Source organism: Gracilinanus agilis, chromosome 1 (assembly GCF_016433145.1).
Source record: "Gracilinanus agilis isolate LMUSP501 chromosome 1, AgileGrace, whole genome shotgun sequence".
Lineage (NCBI taxonomy): Eukaryota > Metazoa > Chordata > Mammalia > Didelphimorphia > Didelphidae > Gracilinanus > Gracilinanus agilis.
The window spans coordinates 692,328,814-692,343,796 of record NC_058130.1 but is presented as its reverse complement, the minus strand read 5'-3'; the positions used below and the strand labels follow the sequence as shown (position 1 = coordinate 692,343,796).

At 39.1% G+C, this 14,983-nt stretch overlaps 1 protein-coding gene across 1 annotated transcript in view; it reads left to right on the top strand.

Moving 5' to 3' along the window:
* Window positions 1-14,983, top strand: part of COL22A1 (collagen type XXII alpha 1 chain) — a 506,948-nt gene that overhangs the window by 490,001 nt on the left and 1,964 nt on the right. Inside the window, exons 57-59 of the mRNA XM_044684460.1 lie at window positions 5,331-5,510; window positions 10,181-10,247; window positions 13,338-13,520. Coding sequence (XP_044540395.1) covers window positions 5,331-5,510; window positions 10,181-10,247; window positions 13,338-13,520 — 430 coding nt within the window. The remainder of the gene's footprint in view (window positions 1-5,330; window positions 5,511-10,180; window positions 10,248-13,337; window positions 13,521-14,983) is intronic.

Sequence of the window (14,983 nt, the reverse complement as noted above, 5' to 3'; positions counted from 1 at the left end):
TCTCTCTCTCTCTCTCTCTCTCTCTCTCTTTCACACACACACACACACACACACACACACACACACACACACACACACACACACCACATCATTATATCTTATTCCAGTCTAGAAAATAACTCTGATGAGCAAAGGACGTAAGTGGTTTTTCTTTTCCTAATGGGCACTTAAATCTCAGGATTTTTCTCTTGGTTAGTTAAGAAAGAAACTATTGTAATTATAGACATTAATGGTAATGCTGGATTGAAACAGCTAGATAGCACAGTGCATCAAATCCGGAATCTGGAAGACCTGAGTTCAAAAACAACGTCAGATACTTACTAACTCTGTGATCCTGTACAAGTCATTTAACTACTCTCTACCTAAAACGAGGATCATAATAGTACCCACCTCTGAGGATTGTTATGAAGATCAAATGAAATATTTGTAAAGCACTTATCACGGTACTTCATACATATTAAGCACTTTATAAATGTTATTTCTTTTCTTCCTTCCTTTGTCTTCCCTGCTTCTTTCCCTCCTTCTTTGCATTCTTCCCTTCCTCTTTTATATAAAACAACATATTCTTCTTAGTTAAAATATAGAAAGACCTCCTATTTTGTCCTTCATCTTCTCCCTTCCTCCCTCCCTTTTCCCCCCACTCCCTCTTCTCCTTTCTCCCCCTCCTCTCTTCCTTTACACAAAGCTTAATATATTCTTTTTGTTTAAAAAATAGACTTCTTATATTTTTCCATTAGCCTCCCCTTTCTCCTTGCTTTCTCTTTTCCTCCCTCTCCTTCTTCCTTTCTCCCCGTCCTTCCTCTCCCTTCCTTCCCTTCTTTCTTATTTACCTCTTTCTTCCCTCCCTTCTTTCTTCTTCCTTTCCTTCTTCCTTCTTTCCTGTGAATCAGGAAATCTTGATTCTAATACTTGTTCTCCCATTCATTTGGCATTTGACCTTTGTTGATTCACATCTCTAATCTAGGCATCATTTTCCTCATATCTCTAGTAAGGGTCTTTCCAGGTAGAAAATCCTGTGTGCTTAAGATACCTTCCAGGTCTGATATTCCATGGTTTAACATCCCTTCCATCTCAAATGTTCTCATCTAAATTTGTCTATTTTCATTTGAAAAAGTTTCAGACATGAAAACATTCATGGCATGGCGTTTGCCCAGTGCTAGGTTTGTCATCGGATGTGAAAAGGGAACAGATTTTTCCATAATGAATGTTGGCAGCAATAGGATTTAATAAGATTTTCTTTACATTTGCCTGAAATGGGGGGGGGATCATTTTTTGCAGTCAGTTGTGTGTGTGTGTGTGTGTGTGTGTGTGTGTGTGTGTGTTTTAACACCCATGAAAGCTGCTTCTCCTCACAGTGAAAATATATATCCAGTCTGTCTTGAAACCCCCACATGTGTTGCTTGTTACACAACCACTCAGAATGGCAGCCTCCAACTCCCCTTGTTGTCATGGCCCCCACCAGGGGATGTATCTCAGCTTCCTTTGCAAGTTCTTAGAGTGACGTGGCAGCTTCTTCCACTGTCAAGAGGAAGTAGAGAGATTGATTCTCCATATGGAAGATCTTGAGTAACTGATTAGCCCCAGCCAAAGGAGGACAACCAGGATGATGAGGGATCCTAAAGACCCTTCAATGGGAGGGTCAGTTAAAGGATCTGAGGAAGAGGACTCAGCATGTTCCACTGGAGAGTGCCTTGGATTTGGAGTCAGAGCACCAAGATCAAATCCTTCCTCTAGCACTAAGTAGCACTTAGACTTGGGCAAGTCAGTTAATCTCATTGTGCATCAGTTTCCTCATTTGTAAAATGAGAGAGTTGGATAGCTTCTAATTCCTTTCCAACTGTAATCCATAATCTCTATTTTAAAAGGTGCTTAGCCACTTTCTTCTAATGTCTAAAAAGCTGCCTCGTGGAACAGAAATTAAATTGATTTAGTGTGGCTTTTAATTGTAAAAACTAGGAAGTTATAGGGATAGAGATTTCAGTTCAGTAGAAGAATGAAATTCCTTATAATAAAGGCTACCCAGCAAGGAATTGATTGCATCTAGAGGTGGTGAGCTTCCTGTGATTAGTATTCCATTAGATTCTGGGATTGCTGCTAAGGCATGTGGGATTTGGACTAGAAGACTTCTAAAGTCCCTTCAGACTCTGACATTTTCTGATTCCAGGGGCCCTTTGCTATAGGACAATGTGATATTGTGAGAAAAAAAAAGAAAAACAAGCACAAGCCTGGGAGGCAAAAAATCAGTCAGAATCAGATGATCTGGTACCTAATCCCAGTTCTACAACTAATTAACTGTAAGATTTTAGGAAAATCAAATGTCCCCAAATTTCAATTTCCAAATCTATGAAATGGGTATGATGGCCCTTGCTCTACCAAAATAATAGAGATATTGTGAGGATCTGTTGAAAGAAAGTACTTTGCAAATATATCATGTCCATGTAAGGGATCACTAATTATGAGAATGTTTACTTGGTATTGGAAACAAATATATCTACTATTCGGCCATCTTCTGACTCTGAAGCTGATGATGCAAAGAGACAACCCTCCTGGGTACATGGTTGAGGGTATTGTTGAGGACTGGGAGCCAGAGGAAAATTCTTCATTAAATCTAGCTTGAGAATCTGAGACATACCCATACATATGGATGAAATAGGTTCTAGTAGTTTGAGGACTGAATTCACAGTCTGAGGACTTAAATTTGAATACTGGCCATACTACTCATTACTTTTGTGACTCTGGGAAAACCACTTTCTTGATTTCAGTTTCCTCATCTGTAAAATTAGCAGATTGAATTAGATGATGCCTAACATCCATTCCAACTTTAAATAATTTGAACATTCATGGTTCACAGACTCTCTGAAGAATACATCTGTCTAGCTTGCTAAATCATGGGTGAGACAGTGAGTCAGACAATGGGAACACTTTGGAAGGAAGAAGAGACATGGTTTTCATACATGCCTGACTTTAGGGGCTCTGCTTCCTACTGCCAAAGACAAGTAATGCCTAATGATCAAAGATCTTTTTTCAAGTGGGGACAGGCAGTAAAGAAGCATGAAAAGACTATTGTAGGTTCTAGAGCCATGAATTTGATGTGTACAGGCTTTTGACACATTTTCTTCTTGACCTCATTTTCCTCATTTGTCAAATGAAAGGTTTGAACTATGATATGACAAAGGTTCCCTTTTTCTTTAATACTTTGTATTCTATGGTCCTTTATCTCTCTAAAATTCTACATTTCAATATTCTGTTTTAAAAGCCCTTCCAGTTCTAACATTTATATTTTAAAGGCTCTGATAATAACGGTACCTACTTCCTAGGGTTATTGTGAGGATAAAATGAAATGATGTGTAAAGTGTTTTGCAAACCTTAAAATGTTAGTGCTTTGTAGATTTTGTTGTTGTTGTTACATAAGGAAAAAGGAGTAGGCCTGTTGTGCATGGCTTGAAGAGAGGCAGAATAGATATCTCTAAACCTCTTCTCCCCTCACCCTTCTCCAAGGGAGACTTTCATTCTCACCAAGCAGAGAAGCAGGAATTTAGGGTCAGAGGACCTATTCTGCTCTCCTCAGATACTAGGCTAAAATTATATCTATCTACTCCCTTAAATACTTTTAGTGACAGTGGTTCCCAAACTTTTTTGGCCTACTGCCCCCTTTCCAGAAAAAATATTACTTAGTCCCCTGGAAACAATTTTTTTTTAAATTTTAATAGCAATTAATAGGAAAGATAAATGCACCTGTGACCATCACCACTCTCCTGGATTGCTGCAGCACCCACTAGGGGGCGGTGGTGCCCAATTTGGGAATCACTGGTCTAGTAGATATAAATGGGTTCCATATAACATCTCATCACTTTGTTATTTTGGAGAGGAAATAAGAACCCCAAGTTTTACATCCAAGATCCTGTGTCCCATCTAATACCAATGCCACAATGAGCACACAGATATTAGTAAAGACCACTTATCCAAATTATAGCAAAACAGACATCAGAGGAGATACACATAGGAGAACATACTCCAGACAATACAAAATGAAGAAGCTCTCCCATTGAGGAGAGAGGTAAGTCGACCAAGAGATATCCTTGAAATCTCCCAAGAGGAAACTCCCCAAAGTGTCTTGAGTAACAAACTGAATATATGGACCTGATGGAGACATCTAGCTCCACCTCACATTTTTTCAGAGCCTTTTCCTTCAGCAACCTGAAATACGGTTGACCTCTATTACCTTCTCTCTTGAAGCTAGAAGCCAGGAGCACCCAAAGGGACTTGATGCTCAAAAGAAGACATGAAGTTTAATAAGTTTAATGAGACATTAAGCTTAATAGGGAGCAACTTTTGTTTGAAGAGTCCATAAGGGTGGACTGTTCAAGAACTGAAACTCTCCACCCCTCAACTAGGGCAGAATCTTCTTCTCTACCAATAAGGGAAGAGTCTACCAATGGACCAGGGTAACAATCATTATTCTCCATACTGACATTCCATGTTCTAAAGTCTCTTTCAGGGCTAACATTCTCTGGTTCATATCCTAAGTTCTCCTCTATCTTTTACCTTCTCTCTTTTAGCATTCTGTGTTCTCAGTACATTCTTTGCTTCATCTTTTAGGCCCTCGTGTCTCTCTAACATTCTCTGCTTCAACATTCTGCATTCTAAAGTTCCTTTTAGTTCTAATATTCTGGAAATTGTTGTGATCATTACAGACACATCTAGCTCTAAGAATAAAATTCAGTTTCATAAAGAAACTCTTCCACTATTTCTAGAAGTCAGCCACATCTGGTTTAACTATAGGCACACATTAAGGAAATGTTACATTTTTACATGTTGATACAATTTTTAATAATCATTTTCTGACATTCTGTGATCCATTTTCTCTCCCTCCCTCCCATCCCACCTCCTCTCTAAAATGACAAGTAATATGATATAGATTATACATGTGTTATCATATAATGTATATTTCCATGTTCATTGTGTTATAAAAGAAGACACATATTGCTTACACTAAAGGAAAATTCATGGAGAAAATAAAGTGAAGAATGGTAACTTCAGTCTGCATTCAGACCCCATCAGTTGCTTCTTTGGCAGTGGTTAGATTTTTTTTTCTTGAGTCTCTTAAGGTTGTCCTGGATAGTTAATTCATTCACAATTGATCATTGTACATTATTGTTCTTACTTGTGGACAATGAATATTGCGCTTTCTGTGGTCTCTCAAGCTATGAAAAATCTTAGAACAGAGGGGGCCACATCCTCTAGGCTCTGGTCATAATCAATAAATCCCAGTTCTGCTAGGCCATACTATATATTCCTTTGGATATTTATATACTGTTTCCTTCTTCTAGGGAGATCCAGGAGTCAAAGGGGACAAGGGGACCCAAGGACAGAAGGGCCAGCCTGGCGAACCAGGATTACCAGGTCATAAAGGCCACACGGGATTGATGGGCCCTCATGGACCTCCAGGAGAAAGTGGACCTGCTGGGCCTCCAGGACCTCCAGGACAGCCAGGATTTCCTGGAGCAAGGGTAAGAATGCTGGGAAGTCAGCTTTGGATGAAGAGCCCCTCTCAGCCTCAAATTTTATCCATTTTGACCGCTTTCTCTCCAGCTCAGCAAAATCCTCATATTCTTGGAGAGCAACCTTTGTTGTTAGCATCAGTTGCAGGGCAGTATGATGAGAAGAACACTTGATTTGGAATCAGGAGAACTGGCTTTGGATCCCTGCTCTGCTACTTCATCCTAAATGACCTCCATCAAGTCATTCTGTCTCCTTAGGTCTCCTCGTCTGTCAAATGAGGGGAATGAGACACAGAGATCTTAATATCCTTTCAACTAATTATACGTGTGATCATCATTGTGTTTAAGAGACTTGGCCTCATAATCAATTATTCATTCAACTAGATGGTACCCAGAAATGTGCTAAATCCTGAGAACACAAAGGAATGAAAGAAATCCCTTGTCCTCACTGGACTTTTATTTTATTTGTTGTGCATGGGGCTGGGGAGCAACTTGTGTTTCAAGGCAATAAGATAATTTTAGGGGGGAAGATATCAGCTATTGGGAGGATCAGGAAAACCCTGATAGATGGTGGTACTTGAACTGAGCGACAAAGGAAAATAAGGATTTCATAGGTGGAAGTGAGGGTGAAATGCATTGTAGGCATGGACACAGGAGATGGATATCATGGGAGAGGACCAATAAGAAGTCCAGTTTTATTGGACTGTCACATGTATGAAAGGAAGACCTTTATACAACTGGAAAGGTAGGTTGGATCCAGATTGTGAAAGTCTTTAAATGCCAAACATAATAGGAGTTTATGGTCATAGTAATTAATACTAATAGTTTAGAAAGCATTTGAGTATCACTTAGGGTTTACAAAGTGCTTTACACAAGCTATTTCATTTTGTCTTTTGTTTCTGTGACTCGATAGTACCTTTTGAACATCTCAGGTGTAAAGAGACACAAGTGCTTAGCTATCGTGTATATTTGATTTAAAAGACTCACTCAAAAAATAAAATAAAATCCATGTCATACTTGCTTTCAAAAAATAAAATACCCACTCAAAAGTCTACTAGATTCAGCATTATATCATCTTATATGCCATTTGACAGGAGCACTTGGGATCAAAGTCAGCTATCTAAACTGGATAGACTGCTGAGTTCAAATCTAACCTCAGACCCTTACTAACTGTATAACCCTAGGTAAGTCTTCTAACTTCTGTCGGCCTCAGTTTCCTCAACTTTAAAATAAAATAATAATAGCATTTACCTCTCAGCATTAATGTAAAGATAAAATAAGGGGGCAACTGGGTGATGCAATTGTTAGAGCACCAGGCCTGGAGTCAGGTAGATTGGACTTCCATTCCAGCCTCAGATACTTATTAGCTGTGTGACTCTAGGCAAGTCACTTAACTCCTATTTCATCAGTTCTTCATCTGTAAAATGAGGATATGCTAGAGAAGGAAATGGCAAAACACTCCTGTATGTGCTCAAAAAACCCATAGACATAGTCTAGTGTCAGACAGGACTAAACAACAAAATGAGATAACATTTGTAAGAAACTTTGCAAACCTTAAAAAAATTCATATGAACCATAGCTATTAATAATAATTAGTGATCCAGTACAGTGTGCCTGGATCACTAATTCCAATCCTGTTGCCTCTTCTCCTTAGAAGTTTTACCTTGGGCTAAGGTCAAAGCTATTTTCCCACTTTAATTCTCTGCATCTCACTTTCCCCATCTACCAAATGAAGTCGGATTAGAACATCTTTAAGGTGCTTCCTGCTAGCTTTTATGTTCTGGGAGACCCAGCAACAATGGGAGTATTAGGGCATAGAATGCCTGTCTCCAGGAACAATCCAAGGTGAAAGTGGTAGAATCAATGCCTTTTCTAAGCCCCTTTTAATAAGTGCTCAGCAATCCTTTATCTTGCCTTATATCCCATCCATGGTCAGAGAGTACCTGCTGGGAAAGCAAACAGCTGGCCTTTTGATTGACAAACAGAAATCTCACTGGTCATATTTCTAAAACAGGGAGAGGTCCTCAGCAGGGACATTCTGTTCAGAGAACTTGGCTGAGAGGCTAGAGGATAGCTCTTTTATGAAGGTGGTGACGCCCTCTTTCCCCCTGAAAAAGAAAAAAAAAAGAAAAAGAAAACCTCTGAGAGAAACATCCTGCAAATAATTGGACTTTTAAAGCTTATCATTTTATTACAGACAACACAGACAGGGCAAATTGGGTCATCCAGTTGAGAAAGCACAGGATATTGGGGAAAAGACTGGCATGCTGGTAGAATGTCTTTCTAAACTCTGGCCTGTTTTTGTTTGTTTGTTTATTTGTTTGCTTGGAAGAAAAAGGTTGGAATTAAGTAAGTAGGTGACCAGAAAATATAGGATAGGAGGGACTGAAATAGTAACTAAAAACCATAGAAGGAAGTTTTTCTCCCTCTCCCCTCTTCCTCTTCTTCTACCTCTTCTTCCCTCTCCCTCTTCTTCTCCCTCTTCCCCCCCTTCATTCTCTCTCTCTCTCTCTCTCTCTCTCTCTCTCTCTCTCTCTCTCTCTCTCTCTCTCTCCCTCCATCTCTCTTTCTAAATCTCTCTCTCTTTCTCTATCTCTATCTCTCTCTCTCCCTCCCTACCTCCTTTTTCCCTCCCTCTCTCTCTTTTACTCACCTCTCTCTCGTCTGTCTGTCTGTCTGTCGTCATCAGGAAGAGTCCCAGAGCTTACCTTCTGATCTATCCAAGGGTCTTTGTAGAGTAGTGGCCCTGGATCTGCACATTAGGTTGAACAGGAACTCTTTGAGTTGGGGGTTCTGCCTTTGCTCTTTCGGAGGCTTTTCATAAGGGACTTGTATGATATTGTGCTTGTTGTTCTCTTTGCTTCGCAAATGACAATGGATTCTTCCATTTGTCGCCATTTCCAAAGAAGCAGAGTTATAGTTTTTGGACTCCATAAAACATTAATGCCCCAACCAGGAGAACCTCAAAAGGAAGAGAGACGACATCCCTGATCCCTTCACCTATAGAGATTTTCACTTAGGAAATTACTTTGTTACCTTTGGATATGTTTTGTATCTACTTACATGGATATGTTTTAATTTTACCAAATAAAATGTGAGTTCACTGATTTTGTTGTTGCTCAGTCACAACCCTTTGTGACCCCAGAGGGTTTTCTTGGCAGCAATACTGGAATGATTTGCCATTTCCTTCTGCAGTGATCCAATGGATCCTTTTGTCAGGCAATCAGAAGTTAAACGATTCGTTCAGGATTACACAGCTAGCAAATGTCTGAGGCTGGATTTGAAATCAGGACTTCCTGACTCCAGGCTCAACACTGTCCACTGAGCAACTCTGCTACCTCCTATGTTCACTGAGGGTTGGGGCTATTTCAGTCCAAGTCAGGAGACATTGATTAAGTGCTTTCACTGTTTCAAGTGACAGAGATAGAGAAAAAGGCATATTATCTTTCTTCCTCCCACACTGAGGATGGTGCCTGACAGAGTGAAAGTATTTAATAGTTCTTTGCTAACTGATGGATTGATCTTCCTTCATGTATCAATACTACTTGGTAGAAAAGATACAGAACCCCTAGGTTCTAATCCCTTTCTTTTCCATTCACTCATTGTGGAACCTCAGACTCATCATTTCACCTCACTAGACCTCAGTTTTCTCCTCTGTAAAATGGGAATATATCCTCCCCTACATGTCACACAGGGTTGTTGATGGACTCAGATGAGAGACTTAGGATGCAAATAAGGACGCAAACTGCCTTTGAAAAAATGATAAAGTCCTATACCCATGCACAATGTAGGTTAGAATTATGAGAAGTAGCATTAGCAATAGTAACAGTAGGGGGCATGAAACTGAATAATCTATATTAAGAGTTACCTAAAAAAAAAAATAGAGAGTTACCTGAGGACAGGGCTCATGCCTCAGGAAGAATGGCCTTCAATTCTGGCCTCAGATATTTATGAGTGGTATGTCTCTAGGCAAATGAATTGATCTCTATCTGCCTCAGTTTCCTCTATCATAGAAGGGAGATAGATAATCATGGCAACTCTCTCCTAGGGTCATTGTGTGGATTAAATAAGATAATATTTGCGAAGTGTTTTGTAAACCTTAAAACCTTGTATAAATGCTAGCTACCATCATCATCGCCATTTCTCTAGCTCCTAGCAGAGTATTCTGCACATAAAAAAGCCCTTAAGAAATTGCATTGACTAATAATTATTCAAGTTCTTCCCACTTCCACCATCTTAAGAACTCTGTATTTATTCAATGAATTCAGCTAAGCTTTTCTGAACCCCAGCTGCATGCCTAGCAATGTTTTGGGGGTTGTAGTATAAACAGCAGCTTAGTTACTACCATGGCTCTAACACTTTCTACCTTTTCCACCCTAGGCAACTCCTTTAGACTCTAGTCCTCCTTCATCTGTAAGATGAGAGGATTGGGACTCAGTAATATTTGTGAATCCTCCAAATTCTAAGTAGGTGGGCTGCAAGTTGAGTTGGGGTATATTAGACAAGTACCTCGAGCCCCTGTGTACACTCTTCTTCTCATATTAAGTGGAATGCATCACGAGGACATAGCAGTGATGGAATGATATAATCAATACCAGAATGCTACTAGAATGCAAGGTTTAGTTGTTATTGCTTTCTAATTTTTCTTCAGTAATAATTCCAGCTTTCTTCTCTTTTAGGGAGATTCACCGTCAGTGGACACTCTTCGAAGGCTTATCCAAGAAGAATTAGGGAAGCAACTTGAAAGTAAGTATGCATGGTCCAATATAGCGCTGTTTTATGGAGTAACAAGATGGCAGAGGGGAAAGTTCACTAGGCTGGGTATCAGTAAATCAGAGTTTGAGTCTGAGTACTGGCTCTACCTTTTACTTAAGAAAGACATTTTCCTTGCTTGGCTTTGGTCTCCTTAATTGTAAAATATCATCATTATATTAGTTCATTCAAAAAATATGTGCCAGACTCTATTCTAGGAACTTTGAAAAGAAAAAAAATGTTTTTACCCTAAAGGAACTGGTCAATGAAAGACTGGAGCTCATCAGAAAGAATAATGTAGACCTAGGAGTCATTGACATAGAGATGATCGTTGAACCCATGGAAATTGATGAAGACTCTAAAATAGAGCAAAAAATATGTAAGAAGAAAAGAAGAGGGCTCAGGACAGGGCACTGAAGTACATTCAAAGTTAGAAGATGGAATATGGGTAATTTGTCCATCAAAAAAAAAAAAAACAAAAAACTGAGGAGTGGTTAGGCAGGTAAGAGGGAGAACCAAGAGAGAATAGTGTTACTAAAAGGTCAGAAGAAAGTATTGAGAAGATTTGATCATCAATATGAAATGCTACAGAGTTCTAATATTCTGTGTTCTGTGTTTTACCTTTCTAAGCATCCTAACAAACATCAACAAAAAAATTAGTGAACTGGGAGTGCTACTGAAGGGAATAAACTTCTTCTAGGGAACATTAGTCTATAGGTTATTGGAGTAGGGCCAAAAGGTGAGAGCAGCTCATATTCCTGGTCAGACAAAATGAAGTATTTCAAGTGGCCATAATAGAATATGAGCAGGATAACAGACATTGTCATGAATCAGTATGTAGAAATATAGGGTTATTCTGAGCTTTAGAGGCTATCTATCTCCTAAGAATTAGAGGCTTATTTTTTAAAGAAAGGTAGAAAAACAAAAACAGTGTGTCTATATATCCAAACAAGAAATGAGAACTCAAAACCAAGAGGCCAGACAGTCACAACTGTTAAAAAATAATAGTTATACTAGAGAGTGTCATGGTCCTTTATTAGGACAACTAAATTTTGCCACTAGCTAAACTCAAGCTATATTATTTCTTCTCTCTAGGCCTCACCACCTTCATATATAAATTGAGGGGCTTAGCCTAGATAAGCTTGGAGCTTATCTAATATAAGTCCCTCATTTTATAACCTCCTTTTAGTTCTAACATTCTATTTTCTACAGTCCCTCCAATTTCTCGTGGTCTGTGTCCTAAGAGTTTCTTTTGGCTCTGGCGTTCTATGATCTATCTTGTAACATTCTGTACCTTAGGTCTTTTTCAGTTCTAGAATTTTATGGGCTTCTGTTCTCAAGTTCCTTTTAGTTCTAACATTTTATGTTCTAACTTCCAAGGTTCTTTTTAGTTGTAACATTTGGCAGTTCTATTGGAACTAGTGACACTTACCCAAGGACACTGGAACACTTCAGTGACTGGAATCATGTGGGTTACCTGGAAGAGGTTCTTGAAATATTTTCTCTGTCCTTGGTCTTCCGAAAAAGTACAGACAGTTATGTCCAAAGGATTCTGCCATGCAGCTTCTGCTCCTGGCCTCCCTTTGTGGACAAAAACACTCTTAAGAATAGTCCATAATTCTTCTTTTGGTAGGACAAGAAGAAAATTCTATAAATACCTTAAAGGCACCGATGTAGATAAAAGAGGGAATTTATTCAGTATCCAAATACAGGGGGTGCAAAAAAGCATTGCATTTGGACTAAAAAGGAGATTGGCCTAGATAATAGCCTGGTTAGAATGAGGCAGTGGGGTACAATGGGAAGATGCTCATCTTGAGGCAGAAGTCCTTGATTTTAGTCCAGGCTTTAATCTTAAAGGTTATCTGAACTTAGACTAGACAGTTCTCCCTTTAGTAAATGAAGAGACTGATGAGTTCTAGGGTCCCTCTAGCTGGAAAATAAGTTGCATTAATATTAGGTCAGTCTCAGTGTTAGAGAGATTACCAGTGAGACTTTCCCTTTATGTCTTGCTTTGCTGTTGGGTTGCTGATGCCATACTCTGTGGGAAGTAGGAGAAGGTTATAGAATTGCTGACTCCATGATGTTTAGGGAAAAGACAGCTAAGTGGTATTTGCCTGAATGCTGAACCTGGAATCAGGATGATCTGAGTTCAAATTATAATTCAAATGCTTACTGCCCGTGTGGTCCTGGGAATGTCACTTGACCTCTGAATGCCTCTGTTTTCTCATCTGTAAAGTGGGGATGAGATGTTTACATTCCCCCCTCCCCCAGAGAGGAAATAAGTCCCAGACTACCAGCCTAACCCTAGGCTTTGAGATTTTGACTTCAACAAGGGAGTGAGTTTCCTCTTGGTGGAAGCCTTCAAGCCCAATTGGACAATCACATTCCAAGGATGCTAGAGACACAAGATTCCTCTCCTCAGTCTGGGTGGCCTCAGAACTCCCTCCTCGTTGATGTTCTGGGATGAGGTGAATCTAGAGCAGAGTCCTTAATCTTATTCACATCTTATTCTAACAAAGCCTAATCCTGCTCCTTTTTGTCACTTGCATTCAGTGGTTCCCAAACTTTTTTGGCCTACTGCCCCCTTCCCAGAAAAAAATATTACTTAGCCCCCTGGAAATTAATTTTTTTAAAAAATTAATAGCAATTAATAGGAAAGATAAATGCACCTGTGACCATCACCACCTTCTTGGATCACTGAAGCACCCACCAGGGGGCAGTAGCACCCACTTTGGGAATCACTGCCTACATTCATAACTGAAGGAAATGCTAATTTTCAGTAAGAAGTGAGTGAAGATGTATGTGGAATCTTTTTCCCACTGAACTCACAGACACCCTGAAATTAATCCACAAAACTCCAAGGAGTCTGTGAACCCCTGGTTCAAAGAACCTCTGAACAACTGGTTCACGGACACCAAGCAGGTTGCCAAAGACATCCATAGCCTCATTCTGACGTCGGTGATGATGTGCATCCAATTCCGAACATCTGATTACTGTCTCTTTTCTGTTTCTGTGCCCTTCGGGTCCCTCCAGCCCTCGTGGCATTTCTTCCCTAAAGTTCTCTATATTCTTTCCTCTCCACAGCCAAACTAGCCTACCTCCTGGCCCAGATGCCACCAGCACACGTCAGAGCAACTCAGGGCCGGCCAGGGCCCCCTGGACCTCCTGGCAAAGATGGCCTTCCTGGCCGAGTGGGTCCCATGGGGGAGCCAGGCCGGCCTGGACAAGTGGGCTTAGAAGGACCATCGGGTCCCATGGGGCCCAAAGGTGAGTGAATCTGGAACGTCCAGGAGAGTTTCCAAGAGAAATATATTCCCTAAATCTGGAATTTAAAGAGGGATGGGAACCAGAATAAGAAAGGCATCCCAGCAATAGTAGATTTTATTCATCAATCCCCCACCCAGCAATGACTGAATCCTACAGTGAGATTTTACCATTACATATTATATAAATTTTACATAATCATATATATAGATTATAATTTTATATTATATATTTATATATAAATTATAATACATATCATATATTATAATTATACAAATAGAAGGAGGCCCCTAGACTTGCATACAAGTTCCAGCCCCAACAGTAACTCACTATATGAAGCTATTAGGTGAGTTGTTCAATCTTTGTGAACCTCAGTTACTTCATCTGCAAATGGTCATCATCATCATCATCATCATCATCATCATTTATCATCTCTAATAAGGGAAACACTTTGTAAATTATTAAGTACCATACAGATGTACCTTGTCACAAATCATTTTATTGTTGGTAACTTTTTGTATTCTCTGTAAAAGTTTTCACAATTTCACAATTGTGAAAGAGAGAAAGACAACTTGGTACCCTTCCATCTCTTATTTTTCAGTCACTACCTCTTTCCATTGCCTCTGGGTCAATCATTTGTTCAGTTATCCAATAGGGGTTAGATGTTTAGGAGAGCCAGATTCTAACTCCACCCACTAATTGATTTTATATGACTTTACATGAGTTGCTTCATTTCCCAATGTTTTTAAATGTATTAAACAAAATATATTAGTTTAAAAATGAAACCAATTATTTTGAAATGGTGTTATCAGAATATTTTAGAAAGCAAGTTCAGAGACCCTGAACTAGATGTTCTTTTCCAGCTCTTAACATTGTGTTCCATATTCTAATATTCTATGTTCTATGATCTCTTCTAGTTCTGGCATTGTATATTCTACATGCTAGAATCCTATGTTCAAAAGTCCCTTGTATTTCTAACACTTTATGGTTTTTGTTCCAATATTCTACATTCTAAAGTACCCATTAAGTCTAACATTCTATACTCTTTGTTCAGAAATTCTTTATTTTAAGGTCCTATCTAGCTCTATCATTTCAAAATCTATGGTCTTTTCCAGCTGTAACATTTTATAATTCTAAATTGGTTTTATTCATTTGTGTCAGTGAGTGTTTTGCTCTTAGTATTCTTTGAATGAATTTGCTTATTGGCAGGGATTTCTTATTCAGTTTGGTAAAAAAAATAAAAAAGGACTTTAGTACTCTATGGTGCATTTTAGTACACAATTAGTGACATGTTTTGTAAAGAACATTAACAAAATGAAGAAGTAAAACATTCATAAGAAGTCAGATAGAATAATGAGAGCATTGGAGATCATGACTTTCCAAGACTCATTGAAGGACCTAGCAATGAATGTTTAACCTAGAAAATAGAAGGCTGAGGTAGCAAACATGATAGTGGTATTCAAGGA